At 39.5% G+C, this 23,032-nt stretch overlaps 1 protein-coding gene across 8 annotated transcripts in view; it reads left to right on the top strand.

Annotated features, from left to right (window-relative positions):
• Positions 1–379: 379 nt before the first annotated feature.
• Positions 380–23,032, top strand: part of cald1a (caldesmon 1a) — a 49,288-nt gene continuing 26,635 nt past the window's right edge. For 2 of the 8 annotated variants that reach the window (XM_060889570.1, XM_060889569.1), the window contains exons 1-2: positions 20,874–21,052; positions 21,510–21,608. In XM_060889570.1, coding sequence (XP_060745553.1) covers positions 21,535–21,608 — 74 coding nt within the window. In that variant the 5' untranslated portion in view covers positions 20,874–21,052; positions 21,510–21,534. Of the gene's footprint in view, positions 514–20,870; positions 21,054–21,509; positions 21,609–23,032 lie in introns of those variants that run through there. The other 6 variants (XM_060889572.1, XM_060889571.1, XM_060889567.1 and 3 more) reach the window with 5 other exon arrangements.

The raw sequence follows: 23,032 nt of genomic DNA, 5'->3' as shown, positions 1-23,032 counted from the left end.
TTTGTATTTGTTTGTTCATTTAACAGTAATTCTAGAGAAGAGTCTCTGTATTCAAGATGGCGTTTCCCACAAACTGTACCTATAGTATACAGTCCAGGTGACTGAATATGCAGTTTGAATATACACACAAGTATACACTGAGTATGCACACAGTGTGTGTGTGTGTGTGTGTGTGTGTGTGTGTGTGTGTGTGTGTGTGTGTGTGTGTAAACTGCATACTGCACCTATAGTATACAGTCACCTGAGCATGCAGTAAACTGCATACTGCACCTATAGTATACAGTCACCTGAGCATGCAGTTTCATTCAGAAGTCGTATTGTGGGCGTGGCTTATTTCAGACACGCCGTAAACGCTCTCTGAGTCTGTTACATGTCTAAAGGGCGGAGCTTAATGAGAGCACGCGCATCTCTTACAGAAGACTGTCGGGTTGTGAGGAGTGAGCAGCCTAAGTGGGAATCTCGTGCGCTCTGTTTTATAGGCAAAAGCTCAGCCAGATTTGCTCTCAGTGGCAGGTAAGTTATGGAGCATTCAGTTAGTGCGTTTTTTAGTCTTGGTGCACCGTGAAAAAGTTCTTCCTGAAGTTTTGTTGTGTGTATTTGTAGTGAGCGCGTGCGCGTGCGCTTTTCTGCGCTGCCAGGGATGCTGTCTGTTTTCTGTTTATTTGCTGACGTTGTTTTCTTTATACTTTAGTTAAAGCATGTTGAAGTATTCAGATGCATTCATTGCATTCCTCCAATGACCTCCTCGTGTTTATTGTGCAGGCAGAAGTGCAAAGATCTATGCTTTTATGAATTGTAAACGTTTTGCAATTGAATTAGTTAAGTCAAATTGAAATGGAGTGCAAAAAAAAAATTAGAAGCAGAAATTAACAAGATTTTTGTTGGCACATTTTAAATAAAGTTCTTGTAGTTCAGATTCAGAGTGGTAGAGTGGTACAATTACCACAGGTTCACCAATATCCTCCAACCTCCCAGAAAGTGCTGGCAGGGGGACTGGCATCATATCCAGTGTTTATTACCATCTCAAGCTTAGTGATCCTGAAATAAATCTCTAGATCTCTCTGGATCCATGCTGACCTTGACCAGTATAAAGCGTTTACTGGACATAAAATTCACATTTTAAGCAGTAATTACTCCAGATGCAAACAAATTTTGTGTCACCGAGAAGCTCATTTTCTATTTTTATTTTTAGAAAATGTCATTTGTAATATACTTTTATAACTTCCAAACATTGCTTACCAATTCAAATAAAAGCATTTTTTTAAACATTATAATTTGTTTTTGTACAAATAAATGCATCAAATGTGTACATTTTAGCTTCAGATTTTAGTGGCACATAAAGTGAGATTATCCTTAATCATTTATATATAGACTACGTATCAAAATTCCCAGTGCAGTATTAACCGTTATATTTGTTCTGAATAAATAATTTCCATGTCTTTAAACAAATGTCTGTAGTGTTGTATCACTCCCGCAGCCCAGAGTGATTGTGTTTATTTGCTTCCAGCAGGATTCACTGTAGGTATTCATTTAGAACTCCAAATTAAAGCTTTGCAACATGTTATCTGAACCCAAAGCGACTTCTTCAGCTACATTTTCTGTCCTGCTGCAGTAAATTGAGTAGTCGTGGTAAGTTTATTTGTTTAATCTGTGCAATGGGTGCCTAATTTCAGCCAGGCGTGGATAGCTGGAGTTCAGCCTAGTTAGGAGGTATAATTTCCCTGCACCTCACAGTGAATGCACTTTGAAATGGTGCTATGAGCTACTTTTTTTTTTTTTTTTTTTACCACTGATCTTTCTATTTCATCTTTCTCCTTTTTTGTTCCTAACAAATTGGATTTTGGCATAGAATCGTGTCCGGTGCATTTATTTATTTATTTATATATTTTGCCCTTATCGCACATTGTCATGCATTTGCATTGTATACAGTCCTACTATGCTACTGCACTTCTGTGTGTTGCATCATGGTCCTGAAGAAACAGCAGTTTATTTCAGTATATATAAGTTATATAGAGAAATAATAATTAAAAGCCTATGATCTTTGATCTATGGTCTTCACTTAGGGAGACATTCAGTAGCATCATCTGTGCTGTATATTCTGGCTGGATTCCCCTTCCTTGTTCTCTTCCCAAAATATCTGTGGTGTGCTGTTGCCTGTCACGAACATTCTTGTATTGTTTCATCTGTTTTCTGTTGTGGGATTGCGGACAGGCCGGGGATGGAGGATCGGAGAGTGGTTTTTGCTTTGCTAAGTGAATTCTCTGAGCTGAATAGAGCGCAGTACAGTAACTGTGGATTTTAAAAGCACTATTGACCATCCCATGGTTCACAAATTCCCAGATGCTTTTGTCAAACCGAGATAATTAAGTTTGTTAACATGATGGCATGAAGCACAGAAGCTGATCTTGGAGCCTTTTTGCTATTTTGTCCAGAGTGATGCTTCAGGCTTGTGCATAAATGCGGATGTACTATATAGGTAAAAGAGTGGACTTTTGAGAGAGAATAATTGGCCAAGAAACTAGATCTGATAACAGTCTGGTGTTTGGGGAAAATATGAGGGGAATGCCCTTGCCTTATAAGGAACAGATTGAACCTGGTGACAGACGATTGAAATAGCTTCTGGAATGCACAATTGCACCATTTTCTCTCCTTTTTTTTTAACTCTCCAAAGTTGTCTGTGTCTTTCTCATGCTCTCGTCTTTGCTGTAATGTGAGGGCGTGTGGAGCCCAGAGGAATCTGGCAGTAATTCTGCACGGGGATAACAAGGCATTGCCATAGGCCTGGCTGGGGCAGGATGTAGAGAACACTACCCTGTGTTTCCGGAGTCTAGATCTTTAGCTCCAGTCTGAACAACACAACTACAACACAGAAGCCGATATAGAACCAAAGTTGCCTGTTGAACTGATAAACTGACCAAATGTAGGTCTGACACAAACCTAAACTATTCATTTATCCTGATAACGATCATATCAAACTGTGTGAAATCTGTGTTTGTTCTGTTTACTTCGTTTTTGCTAGAATATCAAAATATGTAATTACTCTATCTGCAGACGACGGTATAATTAGAGAGTTTGTATCAGAAGACTTCTCATTAAATGGCAGAAAAACCCTTTTCTTAATTCTAGGTTATCACACGAAAGTGGAATTGCTTGGCTTTGAAAAGGACATGCATATGTCTGGAAATAACAAGAGCTCAAATGCAAAAGAAAAAGTATGCGAAAGCATTTTTTTAAAAAATGGATCCATGTAAACTAACTGAGAAAATGTTTACCTTTGGGCAACCATTGTGAATTTCAACTAGCATTCTGTTACAGTGATTAACGCTCGAAGAGAAAGCTCGAGGGACGCAGTCCAGCAACGCTGACCACATCGTGTTCTGCACTAGCCGTCCTCTACGTTTAACCCGATACCCTTTACTTTATAAGTGGAATGAGCTAGGTCCTGCATATCTACTTGTGTAACCCAGTGCATTTTTTTCCTGCTTTGAGGTTTTTTTAATGATCTGTTTAACTCTTAACTGGTTATGACGATTGAGAATTGGGGAAAAAGGGAGAGTACCAATCTAGAACATTCCTCAATTGTGAGATCAGTTCTGTCTGCAACTTTAGCTCATGTTTATTTAGGTCCCTGCAAATATCCAATAAGTGCCTTGGAGATGTTTTGATTGTAATATACTGTATAAATCTGAAATTCCTCATTCCTCATTCGCATTTCAACCAGGCCTTCAGTGGAAAGCCTGGTAATTTGATGTTGTGGTCTGTTGTTCTTCAGCGTGGTTGCAGGTTTCAGCAGAAAAGTGGGATTCTGGAACAGAAATGGTGAGTTGGATAGAGACTGTGTAGCTCCTAAAGCAGGGAGACTTGAAGTAAGCCAGAACTGCTGATATTCAAGGATTTCTTTCGGATGATGGATAATGCTGACGGATGAGTTCTTTTCGCTCCGATGCCCGAGGGTGCAGCCATGTTAGATTTAGAAATAAATCCTTTCCGTAGAGGGCACATGGTTAGAGCTGTAGTTTTAATGTGTCTACAGTCTGTATTGTTATGTGTACAGCGGTATCTTTTACAGCACACATTTAAAATAACACTAACTTTTTATTGTCTTTTCATGAACTTTAGATTGCAGTTGAATCTGTTGTCATTTTGTTAAGATTTTATAAAAAATTGCTCCATTTCCAATCACTTTGATGTAAGTTATTATCCAGCAATGTCCAGTTCTTAAAAAAATGTTGTATTGATAAAGTGCTGCTTTTGAACTGGTCTCTGGACCTCTATTCATCTGATAAAACAGTTACAGGAAATGTCTGAGCGAGTTCGTTTTGGTCTCTCTTCCAGATTCTTCCCAATGGGGACTTCTGCTATTCAGGCTCTAACTAAACAAACATCTAATCAAGGCATGGATCACATGCCCTGCTGAAATGAAATGAAATTTCTGGTCCCCATTTGGTGACTGGGATTTGAGCAATGATAAGGATGTATATACAGTAGACCTGCCATTTTGAAAGGAACACTAGAACCACTGCCCTTTCATGCAGTTATCCAATCACCTAATCATCTGAAAGCTGCACAATGCATAAAATCATGCAGATCCAGGACAAGAGCTTCTGTTGATGTTCACACCAATCATCAGAAGGAGGAACAATATGATCTCAGTGACTTTTTGATCGTGGCATGAGTAAACGAGGCCGGTTTTGGTAATTCGGAACTGCCGATCTCCAGGGATTTGCACACATCGCATTCTCTAGAGTTTACATAGAATGGTATGAAAAACAAAAACATCCAGTGAGCAGAACATTTGTAGGAGGAAATGCCTTGTTGATGAGAGAGGTCAGAGGAGAATGGCCAGACTGGTTTAAGCTGACAGGAAGCCTACAGTAACTCTACCACCCTTTACAACCGTGGAGAGGAGAAAAGCAACTTAGTACATGCTGAATCTTGAGGCAGATGGGCTCCAACAGCAACAACACATCGGGTTCTTCTCCTGTGAGCCATAAACAGGAGTCTAAGGCTGCAGTGAGCACAGGTTCGCTAAAACTGGAAGAAAACCACTTTACTTCTTGATATTTGATGTGATCATTAAACTTAAGCTCTTGACCTGTATTTGCATGATTTTATGCATTGCAATGCAGCATGACTGGCTGATTTAGATAATTATACGAATGAGTAGAGATACTGTATGGGTGTTCCTATTAAAATGGCCGGTGAGAGTATATAACGGGTATGTATACGAGTTGGCTCACGGTGCATGTTGTGCCGCACGGTGCTAAAACATTTCATTTTCAATCAGTCATTGAACCATGGGTGTGTCATGTGACTTGAGTTTATGTCTCCAGTGATGTGAAGTCTGATCCTCTTGCTCTACATGGCGGGTGAAATATGTCTGGACACCTATATATAAGCTGTAACTACTTTTCAGTCCTCTGAGGACACAATAATCCTGGCAGTTTGTATTAGTTTATCAAGAATCATGGCAGTGCTGTAATTCATCACTTTGCATTTCTCTGCATGGTATCAGACAGCTGGCACAGATTCAGTGGCAGAAACAGGTTCCCTGTGAGTGGCGTTTAATTAAGAACGTTCTTCTGGGAGAGAGGCTGGCATCTGAGAGCCTCTTACCTCATACGAAACGTGTTAGAAACGGTTCTGTTCCAATCACTCTAGCTGTTATTAAACAATGCATGTCTGGCTTTCTTAAAGAGGATATTATTAGCTCTCGGCTACCGTTCAGTTACAGGGTGACTCAGTCAGTGGGCCTGCTACGTGTCCCAGACATGACCAGTGAGATGCATTCAAGGAGCTATCAAGGGTATTTTTGTGCTACTTATATCGTCAGTCAGCAAAGATATTCATAGTGGGCATGAATCAGCTTCTTAGCTGTTCTTAAGCTGACAGAATGGGGATAATCGCACCGTCAGTCCTTACAGTTGGTTATAAGATTACATCACAGGGGTGTAGAGGGGAGAGACGTGTTAACAGCTAAGCAGAAGGCACAGTGACACATGGGCACAGGGTTACATGGTCTCTCTCTCTGTTTATCCTGGGTTTAGTGGAGTAAACATACTGAAGACTGGGGAGTTCACGCTTATTGTGGGCATGTTCTGATTATTGAAGCAAGCCGCACATTCATGTGATTTGCAAGAGAAAAAAATATGCCCCAGACATGCAGTGTGTGTGGTGAAAGATGGGGCTCATTAAGTGTTGATTTAATGAATATAGCAGTGCCATGGAGAACAATGAACTCTTTTTACAGTAACGGCTACTGTGTCTGTGTATGTGTGTTTGAGAGAGCATGTAAATGCAAAGCTTCTCAAGACTATGACAGACATCTGAGAGACCACCTCGGATAATAATAGCCTTCCGTTATTTCAGGTTCAACTTAATGATCAGTAATAGCATCCCAGCTGCACAGACATGCCTGAAGTATAACAATCACTCATTCAAGCTCTCAGTCAGGACACACACACACACACACACACACACACACACATGCAGCACTTTGTGCCTAAGTGTATTTATGTGGCACAGGTGGATAGCTGGAAATGAGAGTTTTTATAGTGCAAGGGTGTCAGAGTTCACAATACTGCAGAGTCTACCTCATTTAAAGCATTTAAGCCAGATCATCACCAAGGGATCAATGTCGTGTGTGAGAAGAGAGAAAGCATTCATCCCTGTATCCGGCGTCGTCAACTGGCAAAGAACCAGCAAAGTATTTTCTGGATCTAACTGAAAACCTGTTGTAGCAAAAATGATCGATGTATGAAAAATGGCTGTAGTATTATGGTGATTAAGTCATCTTTTTCTGTATGTTGTGGCCAATTGCATACATTATGTCAGTCATTTACCTGATTTACACATTAAGAAAGTGTAAATTTACACATTACACATTTTTATTACTGGTCTGATTAGTGTGTTGAAAAAAATGGTTTGTTTGTAAGCTCCTATTAAAAAAAAATAATAAAAAATACAGTAAAGGAAATTGAATGTTCAAAAACAAACCGACAGAGACGTATGTCTTTACGTACATCGAGTTCAAACCAGACGTCTCATCCGTTCCGAGACAAAACTTAGTGGCATGAAGGAACTACAGAACAAATTATATGTAACCATTTAACGTGATCTTAATTATAGAACAAATGAACAAATAATTTATGGTTAAGCAATTAAATGTAACTGTTGTCACCATTCGGTTATGTCAGTAGCTTTAATAATAATAATAACTAGATTTGTAAAGTTCGTCGCAACAAACTTTGATGTTGGCTTTGACGAGGCAAGTATTCGCAAAGGCAGGTGCTTTTTGGAGGCCAGTGGACATAAGAGTCAGTGTTACTTTTGGAGGCAAGTGGACATAAAACTTGTGAAATCTAGTGGAGCACTAGGGTGCCAAAACATTTGGAGGCAATTGGAGACGAGCATGTGACGTCATCAGAATACCTGTGAGGAAGTTCCCCCAATTGTTCTGTCCATGTTGTAAAAAGCTTTTTGATTTTGCATATTTTGTGGGCGGGGCTGTGGGACAACCGCAAGGCCAGTCGGTACACCAATTTAAACCTTTGTTCAGAAGTACCGGTTCTCTGATCTCTTAAAAAAGTAATAGCAACAAACTTCACACCAGGGTCTACAACATATCCGAATTTGGTGCATGTGGCTCGAAAGCCCTAGGAGGAGTTGCTCTTGATAAATTTAAGAATAAGAATAATAATAAGCTTATAATGGAAAACAGAATGTTGGCTTCTACAAAGCCAGCATAATAATAATAGGAGATTTTATGCAAAGATTTCTTTAATATAAACGTCTTTCATTCTTAATATCCTCTGAAACCCTATTCCAGAGTTTAGAGAATATGTAAGAATAAACAGTCAGTTAAACCGATCCTCTGGATGAAAGAATGCCTGTTCTCTAGTTTATTATGAGGACATCACATGAACTTTTAATAAATGCTTTGCCAATATTTTTTATAAGACACCTGTGTAATAATTAAATAATAGTAGCAGGCTTTAAAACAAGCCTAGTCTTGCCTGATCGCTATCAACTGCATGCTTTCTGCAAGTTCCAGTGGGGCAGGATCAGAATTGCATCCCCTATCTTTCATCTACTTCCATATACTCCTGAGAAATATGACTGAATGTCAAACAGCCCGCAATCGTACGATCTATTCTTCAGCATTCAGTGCTGAAAAGTTGACTCCTCTGTAGTGTACAAATGGACTGAAATCATTAATGGATAATTAATTAATTAAATAATTAATTTTAACTCCTGTTGCTTATAAAACAGAGCCTACTGTATATACCATTGTCTTTATTAGATGCAATAAAATGAGGTATTAATAATGGTAATTACTGTAAATCTAGCAAAACACTACAGCAAACGTTTATTACGCTAATAATACCAAGCTGTAATAACAATAAAATATAATTGCATGCTATGTGTAAACCTTTATGGCGTTTCAATATTGTATTTACTCTGCACTCACTTGTACACCAGCAAGTGAGAAAATATCATTATATCATTTTTTTTTTATCTGAATTTAACCTGCCTTCACACTAGCAAATAATAATTCAGTACAATTATCACTTATTCAGCTATGCGCTGTACAATCGTTCAAAAAAGCATTTTAATTGTAATAAAATGTCAATTAAAAAAATTCTCAATTAATATAAGTGTGTCATACCTGTAGCTATGTGACTAGCTAGCGTGAACATGGAGTTAATAATACAGTAGATGCTGTACATTTTTCTATTGTCAATTCCTATCTAAACTATAAAAAAGATAGACGTTGCACAAGACAATCTCAAGAGATAACAGTAGCAGTCACTACATGGCTACAAGAGACAAACCTGGATTGACATCAGTGACTTGTCATTTGCTGGTGTGAGAGCAAGGTCAGTCCATCTGTCAGAGAGACAAAATGAAAGTTCTGGCCTGGCCGGCTCGATGGTCAGGCAATTACATAGAAAAACAATGAAACCCGATATTTCAGTTGACTAAAGTAATCCATCACAGGGCTTTAAAGCACATCCAGTGTCTGGTACAAAGTGTGTCTGTGGGTTTAAAAGAAAGAGGAAAAGGTGCACACAAAAACTACAGACAGTAAAGTACAACCATGTGTTAACCCATACAGATTCAAAGAAAATAGGGTTGCGCAATATGTTTGTTTTTTAATGAACCTTTTCCAGCAGTATACTGGTGTTCCTTTGCAGCAGCAGAACGGAAGTCGTCTTTTCAAACGTGTTCAAGCAAAATAAAAGATGAGTTGTTTTATCACTGCAAATCTGGTATAAGATTAGTCAGGACACTGTTGGGTTTCTGTGTGTAGAGTATTGCAACTTTCTAGTTAGCTGCTGGTGAGCAGGACAGTGGGAACAATGGGAATGAGGGATGTGTGAGCCACCTGCTGGGCAAATATCCCAGCAACTCTCCACAACTACAGGTTTTTATAGTAATATAGTGTATACAACTGCTACAATAAAATTAACTAACTAACACAATAAGAGTTAACTAACTCATCCATGAAACCACAGGCTAACGTGTCTGCTCATGTTTCATCACAGAACAAAGTAACGCACTCGAAGGAATGTTCAGTCTGCCCTCTTTCGAATACATGAGCTCACGGTATCAGTGTGATTGACAGTGAGAGAGATAGAGTGCACCATCCCTCCCTCCCAGTTAGCCCAGCTAATTATCCTCCTTTAGTTCCTCTTCATGAATGGCTGTAGCATAGAGTTAGTGCTTTTCTGCCTCACTCAGCTTAGTCCTCATTTTCTTTCCTCTGATTTTTTCGGGCTTAAGGTCAAGTGCTTGTGTAGAAAGGCACTACTGAAAACTTTCTCATACACTAATCTCAAACAGTGAGTACTCAGTGAGCTGGCAGGTAATTTGCATAATCTGAATGATATCCTGAGTAAGACGAGTCTGAATACAAATAACTTTCCTGGCATAATTATTGACATTTGAACTTTTGACATCTTTCAACTCTGAAAACAGCCTTACATGATTTAATGACAGATTAATAATAATCTTAATAATAATAATAATAATAATAAATTAATCTCATCATTCACCTTGATGGATTAAACCAATCCCACAATCATTAATCAGTTTATTTAAAAATAAATACAGAATACTCCTTAAATTTGTCACACCGAAGGCTCACCGGTGTGTTTTTAATATATTGCATGCTCTACGACAGACCCATTGTGAAATAGTATAACTGCACCGTAGCATTCTGTCCATAGCAGCCACGTTTTGAGTGGCAGCTACATAAACAGACCCACCAACCTGCTGACAATAGCAGTCAATGTAAATAGGAGCAAAAGAAGTGACTACACAAGTGTAATGGGAGGAGCGGAGAGAGAGGCACAGGAAAGGGTTCTACACAGGAATGTGTGGTCTGCATATCCTTTGCAGCAGACACACACACATGCACGCACACACACATGCGCGCACACACACACACATTTCCCGCAGAGGATTTGCAAGCATTCCTGAACTTGGGAGAGTTTTATCTGCATTGTATACATTCCTCTATGACATGATTGATGTGAGACACGTTAGCTTTGTTTGTTTTACACTAAAGGGTATAAACTGGAGTACATCTTTTGTGGTCCATGCTTCAAAGTACAAGGACGCTTAGAAGCATCTCTCTGGCCTCCAACTCACTGCTGCTGTCATCAGTCTGGCTCATCACTGAACAAAGTCATTCCTGACCCACAGATCTCTCAGTCTGCTTTGAATGATGGAAATATACGCTGTTCTTCCATCGACTCACACGAGGAAGCTGCACCCGAGTTTTAGTCAGCCAAAGCTCACAAAGTAGTATCACTAGACCATACGATAAAGACAATAAGCTGTTCTTTCTGGATTAAAGAAAGCTGTTAAGCATTAAACTGTCTTCAGTTTTAAAATTCACATTGTCAAGATGCCAACATTCTGAATCTATCTGTTTGTTATATCTGTATATCAATTATATCTGTTTGAAAACATTCATTTGCATGTGTGTTAATCACGAATAAATCATTCTCTTATAGGAAAATAATCCATGAAGGGGTGGTGTGCTGTTATTTTCCAGTAACAGCACGTAGCTGCCAGTGTTTTATTCCTCTTATACCAGAGCAGTTTGCTAGCAAATACACTACTTTTATTAGTTAATGTTCATTAGTCACAGTATTCTTTTGTATTCATGTACTTAAAATCGAGGTGTCGTTAAAGCAGCTATAAACTGTCAGAACCTAAGCAGTGTCTCATTTTTCTGGCTTTTTTGAAGTATGTAAGAGTGTGTAAGCAGACGTTTATTTAGGATTTAGCTGCTAGCACGATAAAAAAGGTCCATTAACTCCATTTATTTGGAGCTTCTACAATTACAGTCAAAACTACTGCCCTTGCCCTTGCTAATTTTCAGTAGTCAGAATGTTAGCATTTGAATCGCAATCGCATATTAATCATAATAAAGTGCCCTCCACACTTCTTTTACACGCTCCATATGGGACATGACAACTTTTCACTCTGTGTGATCTCAGATGAGATCCTAAATCACTTCCCAGTTCTGGCTGTCTGTCTCAGCAGGCTCCAGGGCCATTTATGCATGGTGTAGCTAAAGGATGCCTGTCAGCAAGAGGCATGTTTTACATGAGATGTCAGGAACCTCTCAGGTTTATGCCGAACACGGTCTTATGTGGCATGAAATGTTCCAGCCGGGTGGCTTGTATACGGCACGTGCTGCAGAGCCCTGGATCATGTTAATTACCACAGGGAAATTGAGTGGATATTTAAGAGCTCACACTCTCTGGACTGAATGAGCCATTTGCTTTTTTAGATCATGTTACAAGCTGGTGTGATTAATTGTTTTCTAAACCATTTAACTGAACTGGGCCAGTTGTTCCCGGCCTTCTTAAGATATTGATGATGGCAAATTGAAGTAAATCTTAATTAGAACTTTAATATGTAGAACTGCAAATACATAGAGAGGTTACTGAGCATGCTCTGTAATTTGTTATATAAACAAGACAAAAATTAAACGCCAGAGTTTATAATTATATACTACAGCAAAAACCAGACCAGGCTTGTCACCTACAGTACAAGTTTTATTTTAACGAAACTACTCTAATCTACTCTATTCTAAAATACTGTAACCGACTGTAATCTAGTCTAATCTGCTTTACTCAACTTTAAAATATGTAGTCTATTCTGATCGACTGTATTAATGTAATCTAATACTACTCTAATCCACTGTATTCTAAACTACTCAACTCTAATCAACCCCACTATACTCTACACAACTCTACTGTAATCCACTGTAAAGTGCTCCACTCATCTATAATCTACTCTGTGCTCTAATACACTTTATTCAGCTCCACTTATCTACTTTACTATAATCTGCTCTAATTTACTCTCATATACTTTAATCTATGCTAATTTACTCTCCTGTAATCTAAAGATTTTATCACTAATCTAGATTTATTGTTCTTGTATATAGATCTACATATACCTATACGCGTGTGTGTGTGTGTGTGTGTGTGTGTGTGTGTGTATATATATATATATATATATATATATATATATATATATATATACACACACACACACACGTATATATATGTGTGTATACATACATAGGTTACTTTAGATTAAAGTAACCTAGATTAAATAAATAAATTATACATATATGTGTATAATTTATTTATTTAATCTAGGTTACTTTAATCTATTCAATCAAATCTAATCGAATCTTCTTGTGCATATTTAGGGGAACATGTTAATTTAAAACTGGTTAATTTAATTAGCATAAAACTGCTTGTGGCAGGTCTACTAATGATCTACTGACTGATTTCCTGAAGAGGCTGGTTGACAGGTTGAATAATTTGGACTAGTCTCTCAATTTTTCCACTTATTATGTAACTGTTTTCAGTTACATAAAAGCTCAAAGTACTGAAAGTTAAAACCCGTCCATTTTGAACAAAAATGTCGGGAGAGAAATGATTCTTATTTTTATTTATTTTTTTTCTTCAGATCTCATATTTCTCTGTATGTGGAGAGCATACTTGGTTCTCCTTGAAAAATGAGAGGTTTTTGCTTGGTTTGGGACAGCTTGGGCTCTGTGTGTCTGTGTGTCTGTGTGTGTGTGTGTGTGTGTGTGTGTGTGTGTGTGTGTGAGATTCTGACAGTGTTGTCGTTCACTTCGTGGGCTGCAGATAGAGCTCTCTCTCTCCCACTCTGTGGTCAGTGTATGAGTGTGAGGGCTCTATCTTACTGCACAGCATGTTTTAAACCCTCTCTTTTTTTGTGTGTGTTTTTTTTTTTTTTTTCTTTCTTTCTTTTTTTTTTCCTTGAACTTACGGGAAAGGGAGCTTATTTCTTACCATATTTGGTCATGTGGAGCAGCACCAATAAGCAGCAGACTTTTGATGCTGTACTTGCATCATTTTTTTTTTTCTTCCTCATTCTTTTTTTTTTCCTTGTGGATCTCACATTCCAGTGCTGACTGATAGAGGTGCAATCTCTTGAAAGCGCACGAGAGCACCATTTAAAGCAAGCGGTTTAAAAAAAGCACATTGCTTAAACAGACTTACCTTTTAAGAATGAAGACTATTGGCAGATTCACAGAGCGGAGGCACGGATCCTATCTGATTTTTAATAATGAAGGGAATTAAAAAAATAAATAAAAAATACTTCACTGCCGGCATTTTGTAGCCGACGATGATGTGGATTTAAGAGCATGTTTGTGACGTGCAACAGATTTAGTAGCTCAGATTTATAGATCTCTAGCACAGATGTTTAGGCTTGATGACTAGAGTACAGCTGAACGATGGGCCTTAGTGCTGAGTTTACTTGCTAGATCCCAGCTCTCTAATCTTAGTAATGAATAAAATCAGAATCAGGTACGTCACTTCTTCTGTCAGCATGTCCTGATCAAATTGTGTATGTGTGCTGAAAGTTCAGGATTAGGGAACACGGATGTTCATCAAGCTCTCTGCAGTTGCAGGGGACTTTGTACTGTCAAACAACTGAGGCAGGTTTGATCTATATGCAGGTAATTTATACCTAAGAGTCCTGAAGTGACTCACTGGACAAGGCTGTGTGCTGAGGAATGTAAACCATTGTCTGGGAATGTGGGAGTTTCAATTTGTGTTCTCAAATAGCAATGACTAAGACTCCTTTATAAGAATTTCCTTTATTCGTTTGGATCAGCCATTCGGGTTACACTTACTAAATGAATGCGACGGTATTGATTTGTGTGTGTGTTCAGAGTAATAGTAATGTTTTGATTCTGAGTGAATTTGTTTCTGAGACACCGTACGATTATGACAGGAAATAAAGCTTAGCTAGGCTGATCGGCTGTCGTGCTAAAATCAAGACATGTTTCCATGCTAATACATCTTGGACAGAAAAGCTAGACAGCTTGAAGTGATCGTTTTAAGTCCGAAATCAAGAGTGGCTGCTTGGATGTGTTTTAATATCTCGAAGACTTTCCCTGTTTTAGTTTTAAATTAAAATTCTGAGATGAAAGTAAAAAAAAAGGGTATTGATGTCACCCATAACTGAGTCTAAATGCTATTCTTAAAGCTTGGTTTAAGCCAGAGACTCTTATTTATGGTTTGGCTTAGAAATTCTTATTTCAGAGCATACTACAGTACGCATGGTTTGAATAAAGCAAGTAGTGTTGTTTGCAACCTTTTGAATGCTTAAGGATCAACTAAATCCTAGAGTACAACAGTGTCATTAATCTGTTATTATCATGTTCTCTTATCAAGACCTGGGTTTGAATTTTCTGACCATATTCTTGTAGTATTGTTGTGATTTGTTGGGGTTTTTTTTTGTTGACAGTGTTTTTGTCATTAGAAACTGATGAGCAGAAACAAACTGAAGAAGAGAGGCTTCTCTTTTTGATTCTTCTTCACCACTGCATCGTGGCGCACATTTGCTTGGTGACAGCAATGGAATGCAGTCACTGCTTTTGCCTGCCAGAAACTCCACTGAATTTATAGTCGAACATCCTGCTCTCACTCTCTCTTTCTCTCTCTCTCTCTCTGTAAATGTGCTGATGCATTATTATCGAGTCCAATGCACACGTTCTCTTAGGCAGGGCCGATCTCCAGCCAACTGACCACCGCCAAACAAATCATCCCCACGATGACAGATAGCACAGCCCTCGTCTCCTTCCAGAGACATGATGTGGAGGCTGAAGCGGACTGGGAATGGGAGTGCACTGCGTCGAGCCTCACTGTTCTTTTTTTTTTTCCTCGTTGCTCCTGCAGTAAGTCTTTGAGACGCTGCAGGTCTCATTACATCTCGCATATAAACACAGCTGTGAGATAACGGTGGCTGTCACACAGCGTAGTTTTACTGCACATGGAGCAGGTCCGGGCTTTGAGAAAATCTTGTGTCTCTTCCAGCCAAAAAAAAAAAAAAAAAAAAGGCTGTCAACTCATGTCAACTCAAGCATTGTGGGAGTGTTAAATGGCACAAAGAATCTTAAATATATCCATAATTCTTTACTAGGATCAGGATCAGAGACATAGTTTGATCTAAACTTTGGAGAGAGTCTGCATTTCCGATTCACATGGATAAGAAAGATTGGCATGGGTTTTCCCACATGGATAGATTCACACTTCTTACCTGGATACAGTAGATCTGTACAGATTTGGCTGCCTAATCACATTCTCATATGAACGTCTTTTATAATATACAGTTTGAGAAGAGTAATAGTGTACAATCTACTATCTAATCTACTATCAGTGTCACCCAGAAGAGGATAGGTTCCCTTTTAGAGTCTGGTTTCTCTCACTGTTTCTTCCTCATGTCACCTCAGGGAGTTAATCATTGCCTATTGGTTTGCTCACGGATCAGAATCTACATCCATATTTATCGTTATACATATAATATTGCCGCAGCGATGTTTTTTTAATTATCGTGGGTCTCAGCTAAGAAAAAGCGCCAATCCCAGCTGACAATAGTTCCCTTCTGTATTCACTGAGCAAATAGTACTCAAGGGGCTTAACAGGATATCATCCCTCCAATCAAACCCATAATTGACAAGCGGCTGTGCGTCCTGACTTGCTTTTATTCTGAAGCCACAACTTCTTTTCCTAAGACCTTGCCTTCTCAATTCTATTTAGCCCATTTCAGTTTGTAATGCGACATGGCCTCACTTCCTGTTTGGGGACACACAGATGGCATTATGTTCAAACAGTCCTTGTTGAATATATTTAAGAATTACACTAAAGAACACTGAAGGTTCAAATTAAAGATTAGACAAAGTTTCTGTGAGAAGCAGCAAAAAATATTACATTAAGGACACTTCGCATCATCCGGGGAACGAACAGAAAAAAGCATCATGATTTGATGTTAAGTGGTTCAAAAGTTATTATATGATCATTACAGTGTTCGCTAGAGAGGAATTAAGACAAAACTTCAATGAGTCTCATAGGTCCTGGTTCATTACTCAGAATATATACGCATTTTTGTTCTAATTATTATTGTTATTAATGATGATGATCATGATGATGATGATGATGATAAGAAAAAAGATGATGAAGAGGGCAACGAAGACAAACGAAGAAGGAGCTAAAGTTATGCAGTGCTAAGTAGTGACAGATAAACACAAGTACAGCTGAAGATGTAGTCAGTGATTTTGACAGGAGATAGATGAAGCTAGCTGACCCCAAAATTCAAATTCTTTCTTTAGACTTCTCCCAAAGCCACACCTCCAAACCACATGCATGCCATTGCCTAAATTAAAAAAGTCCTGAGTGCTAGTCTGAAAAGCAGAGCTTTCTGAATTGTCAGCACTCCTTGTAAAGACGCCTCCTTTTTCGCAGTCTGTTAGATCTTTTTCTCTTGTTTACAGACATTAAAATTCTTCCTCTGAGCAGACAGTTTATTGACAGCTGCTGGAATGTGAGGGAGAACTCCGACTTAAAAATCACTGACCCCTGCTTTATTGAAAGTTTCAGGATTTGATTGGCAGATTATTGAGTGAAGGTCAAGAGTGAGTAAAATTATGAGAAAAAATGTGTGCATTGCTGGCATAACTGCCACAAAGCTGTGTGTGTGCGTGTGTGTGTGTGTGTGTGTGTGCGTGTGTGTGTGTGACCTTGTTAAGATGCTGACACCTGCACATTGTTGAGATGCCCAGCTGCACCTGGCTGGCACACCTGCTGATGCATAGTCTACACCAAACACTAAAAAGCCTATGGAGAAAAAAAAAACACACTAAAGGAACAAACTTAAAATGTTTAATACATTTAATACATCGAATGAGTTACATAGATGAATAACGTTAGAATTAAATTCAATTCAATTAAATTCGGGGGTTTCCTCCGGGTACTCCGGTTTCCTCCCCCGGTCCAAAGACATGCATGGTAGGTTGATTGGCATCTCTGGAAAATTGTCCGTAGTGTGTGATTGCGTGAGTGAATGAGAGTGTGTGTGTGTGCCCTGCGATGGGTTGGCACTCCGTCCAGGGTGTATCCTGCCTTGATGCTCGATGACGCCTGAGATAGGCACAGGCTCCCCGTGACCCGAGGTAGTTCGGATAAGCGGTAAAAAATTAATGAATGAATGAATGAATAAAATTTTAAAAAATGGTATAACTTTTTTATCCAGGTATTCCCCGACCTTGTGCCGTGGGATTGAGTCCCCTGGGATAGACAGTTTTGCTTTAATGACAGTGTGCACTCGAGCTGACAAATCTGACCGCCCGTGTAAATACCCATCTAAAAACCCATGTGAAAATCTCATCTAGATGGATTCTAACACAAACTCTGCTTCAGCGGACGAGAGACGACTCAAGGGAAATGCAACCTTTTTGCACAAAAGCGTTAACATGCTCAGTTTCAGAAATTTGCTTAAATGTAAACCTACAATTAGTCTCGAACGGTGAATATCGCTCGATTACATTATTGTCTTGCTTCTAGATTTAAATTTCAAAAAATTCCCACATGTACGATGTGTGCTCTGTACATTCCCTGTGACCCTGTGCAGGATAAGCAGTACAGAAAATGGATGTAGGGATGGAAAAGATGTTTTGTGACAATGTCGAATAAAACTGAACTGAAGCATTCGATTGAACTTTTCTCATGTGGTTTAGCCAAGATTCTGCATTTTGTCTGTAACAAGACACGTTGCTTTTTGTCTTTTTTTCTCCAACTCGGCAGTCGCCGGCCTCATTGAGAAAGCCATGGTCAGAATTTGCTCAATGTAGAAAAATATAATAATAAACCCAAACACCTGAAGAATGAAGAGAATAAAAAAATTTGCAGGAAGAATGCTCAGAAATGAATTTGCTCTAATGCAAATGAGCTTCTTTAAGTCAAACCATGAATCCATCAATAAAAATATATTCACATTTAGAGATTCTCACTGTGATTATTCTGTTGCGTCCTGCTCTTTACCGACACAACAATTCATTTAAACTGTATATTAATAAACCCAGTGGCATTTAATAACCCAATTAATAAATTTTGACCCAGTTGCATTACAGTAGAATATACAGTTATATCCCACTACACCAGAATAGAACTGAATGCTCCTCACCTTCATTCATGACTGTTTATGTACACTTTGGTGAGAGATAATCCAGGCCAGCAGCGCTTCTGATGCCAGACATCCTGCCCTATCTAACGAGGGTGTGTTAGAGAGCACTGCCTTGTGTTAGAGAAGCCAGTCCATGCTAATGGACCTTTATTGACAGACATGCAAATAAGGGCAAGGGTTTATGTTGGCAGTGCGGTGGCTTTTCTGGAGGAGTAAATTTAGTCTTGTGCTCGAGCAGCCCAGGAAGGCTGTGCTCCAGAAAGCGGTAGGAGGTAGATCCAAACATTTAGTTATTTAATCTGTTTGGCGGTAGGAGTTGTGGATCACATCAGACTTGGCTTAGTTTGTGAAGAGCACTTATGTCTGATTGCGGGCCATCCCAACAGGCTGCAGGCAGATCGCTAATGGCTAATTGTTCAGGATGAGTTTATAGTCATCAACGCTGCTAATCATTTACTGGATTGTGGAAATGTTCCCATACAGAGGATATATTTATTCTGCAGCAAAGTCAGGAAGTCACAACACTGAAGTGGCGCTAAATAGCAAATCACCACAGCCTGAAAATAGATATATTTACTGTTAAAAATGAGCTTTAAGGATGTGCACTATTGCCTCTAGTTTGCCTCCCCAATTTTCAAATTTTATACCACAATTTGCATAACGAGAGATATTTTCAACAACAACTTGAGTGAAAAATAGAATCTTGGATTGATTTACATGAAATTATTCAGTCTAACAATTCCAGTTTTGCTGAAAATCGCAGTTAGATCGAGTCTAACACAAACTCTGCTTCAGTGAAAGAGATACGACTCGAGGACAATGCAACCTCTAACACAGGGGTCACCTTTTTAACACGGTCAGTTTCAGACATTTGCTTAAATGTAAACCTACAATTAGTTCAGATTGGTGGCGATTGCTTTATATAAATCTTTTTTTTAAATTCTTATAATTCTGAAAATTTCTAGATTTCCCAGATTTTCGACATGGGTTCTGTAATTGACACAGAGCTACAGCATAGGACGCGTTCTGTGCCATACGTGTTGCTTAAAACAACCATCAGTTTTAATCCTGTCTAGACTACGACAGCTTTGCAGCTTGCAGGCAATGCGCAACTGTTTCTCACTCCCTCAGCGTGCTGTGCAGTTTATCATCTCCCACGCTGCACAGCACAGATGCTAAGTACAGTTTTTATTACAAGGTTTAATGTGTAGAATTGCGAGGTAGAATGTCACAGACAAATATGAACTCTTGTTCTTTAACAGCATTGCCACGGGGTCATACAACGAAGGGGTTAAACACAGGCTGTGAGACGGAGGTAGTAATTTGCTGGGTAAATGTGTCATTATGGCCGGTCTGATCCTCGCCCTCTGCAGGAGAAGACGAGGCTCCCGGCAGAGAGAGAGACCCGTTCTGAAACAGAGGGACGGATGGATGTAAATCTGGGAGAAGAGGCGAATCAGGGCCCTTCCATTATCCCGCTGTGTGCTTGCTTTGTCTGCGTATGGGTGGTCCTCTGGAGCAAAGGGCTCTTCTATTTCTGTATGTTTTTGCTTCAGCTTGTAGGCTAAGAAAGGAAATTTTGGGTTAAAGGAAGACAGGGCCTCAGACACAAAGACACTCGTCTGTCCCATGCAGAGAACACACCGCGGATATAAACCAAGATGTGCAAATATGTCAGCACACTCAAATAAACCTCAAACAGGTAGCTGAGAGCAGTGTAAGACCTTATTAGTGAAACGTGTTACACGCCATCTCACAGTCTTCTAGTGTTGATTTAACAGTTTAATGATTTGTTTAGGATCTTTATGAGACATGCTGGTTTTATAGGATGGAGTTAACGCGAGCATGTGACAATATGGGCTCACGTATGGGACGCAGTCATGCTGCATCAACGATTTAAGGCGATATGAAGCCAACAGTTCAATCCCCCATCTATATCTGTCTATCTTTCTCTTTCTCTTGCACATTCCTTCTGAGTCAAAACAAAATGGAGAACAGTCCAGACAGGCCTTACAGTGCTAAAGAGAAAAGCCACTGCAAAACCCCTAGCATTCAGGCTGAGGCTGGCTAACCAGGGACAGCTTAATAAACACAAAATAGAAGAGGACAGAGAGAGAAGGGAGAAAGACAAAGGGGGGGTGGGGGGGTGGAAGCATAACGGCACAAAGAAAGAAAGAGAGAGAAATAAGAGGGAAAGGAAGGGAGGAGTGGAAGGGAGAATTAGGGAACGAGAGGAAGAAAAAGAAGGAAGGGAGGGTTAGAAGGAGGTTCGCGCTGTCTGCTCTGGAGAGGGAGGGATAGAGAGAGAACGGGAGAGAGAGAGAGAGGAAGAGAGGGAGGGTGAACAAGAGGGGAACGGAAGAGGATGGCTTTTGCCTTTTCTGGTAGCTACAGCGAACGAGAGAAGCTCTTTGTGTTGGAAGTGGTGCTGAGACAGAAACGAGCAGAGAGCGACTGAAAGGCTGGAATGGTGTGAGAGCACAGAGAAGCAGATTCCTCCAGGGCTTTTCGTTTGCAGTAGTAAGGTACGCTGGCTTCTGCACACACTGCTGTAGCTCCTGAAGCTTCTGGGTGGTCCAGCTTCCCTCTGCTCACCAGCCCAGTAAATATAGACATAGATTCTTTGAGCCTGACCATCCTGTGCTTACATCCTCTCCTTTACTCGCTTTCTTCTATCTCTCGCTCTCTCTCTTTCTCTCTCTCCCTCTCTTGCTCTCACTCACTCTCTCACATTCTTTTTTTTTTCTATCCTGGAATTTGGCCTCTCCATTTTCCACTTGTGGTTAAACCAAATTCTGTCTGCTTTTTGATGTCAAGCCAAGAAAAAGCAAAGAGCCTTTAAATGTGAGAACGTGTGACTTTGTAAACCTGCTGCCTGTGGAATCTCAGCTAAACTGCTGAGCTTGTTAGTGCGTATGTTATTATCTACAGTAGGGAATAAAGCTGACAGACTGGAGGGTTGTTTTTTTTTTTTTTTTTGCAGGGCCACACCTCCAGGATTGAACCATGGATGACGACTTCGAGTTGCGCAGGGAGCAGAGGAGACAGAAGAGAGAGGAGATGCGACTGGAAGCAGAAAGGTAACGTCGTGTCTCCTCCATCTATATTATTCTCCAAAATAAAGTGGGCCAGATTGTACTTTTCCTCACTGATGTGGCTGCTTCATCTTTTGTGCCTTTAAGTGTGTATCTTTTTCCTAGGAAAGCGCTGTACAATTAATTAGAGTAAAGTTTTCAAGGGTTCAAAGGTTTGAAGTTACCGCCCCATGGACGAGGAAAAGTACAGTTTTCTACCTTCGTTTCTGAGAGTGTAACATGAGAATTGTGGGAAATCGATGAGCAGGTATTGTAGAGCTTTGACCCGCTCTCAGGGGAAAGTAAGCAGCTCAGGCTACTGATACATGACATTTATTTTTTAGCTGCATCAATGACTGGTGGTTTAGTCTCGGGATGTGGGCGTTATATTATATAAGCCTATTCTGATGGAGCCAGGGTTTTTTTCTTTGCAGGATCGGGGATGTTATTTACATAGCACATTCACATACCAATCATTATACATACTGTACATGACTATACATGAGAAGCTTAGCCCTGAAAGATGGCTCGATATTTTTAAATAACTCCAGTGTCAACTCTAAGCTTCTAAGATTTTAAAATGTAAGCTTCCCCAATTTCTTGTGTTTGTGATGCTATTTTAAACATCTACGTTCACATGTTGTCTTTACTTGCCTTCTTTCATTGGGTGGGTCGGTGTACAGATGTACAGATTCACAGCCTCTTTTTCTCCCTCAGCAGAGTATTACTCGACATCTGTTGGCCTTTTCCGACCCAGCTTTTCTTAAAATACCAGCTCACGCCCCATTACTTCTGCTTTTTTTTTTTTTTTTTTCATTGCAGGTTTCATGGGTCATAGAGTCAGTTATTTTAATACACTTGCTTATCACACTCAAATTCAGTCATTAAAAAAACTAAAACAGTTATCCTTTCCTATATCATAAATCATTTCAAATGTCTTTTCAACCTGGTTTTATTTCATGTAGGTTGTTTCGCGAGTCTTATTACATGCCACTCGTCCGTCAACTTCATGGTGAAGAATTAGACCAGAGTACGACTTGTCTCACACTCAGTCTTAGGAGCAATGTTAATCAGCCAATAGGAGAAAACAATCCTTCCATCCCAGAACTAAACAGTGAGTCGAGTGGATATGTGGCGTGTGAGTCGACATACTAATTTCAGTTAGTCGTTTAATCAGACTTCAAGCTGTCGCTTCAGAGTGGTTCGCTACATAACCGACAGATAGTCATGGTACAAATGGTTTGAAAGCCTTTCTGTCATGCCTGTGATTATTTTTTTTTTTACTTCTAAAAGCAGTTAACTTCTTACAGACATTTTCACTACCCGTTTGATTTGATTAACAAGAGTCTAATCAGAGGCAGCTTTCCAATTTTGCTCAGTTTGGGAGAACGTGTGTTCTTGAGCTGATGACAGCTGTGTTTGCTCCAGCT

Source organism: Tachysurus vachellii, chromosome 16 (assembly GCF_030014155.1).
Source record: "Tachysurus vachellii isolate PV-2020 chromosome 16, HZAU_Pvac_v1, whole genome shotgun sequence".
NCBI classification, from domain to species: domain Eukaryota; kingdom Metazoa; phylum Chordata; class Actinopteri; order Siluriformes; family Bagridae; genus Tachysurus; species Tachysurus vachellii.
This window is presented reverse-complemented; position numbering and strand designations above follow the sequence as displayed.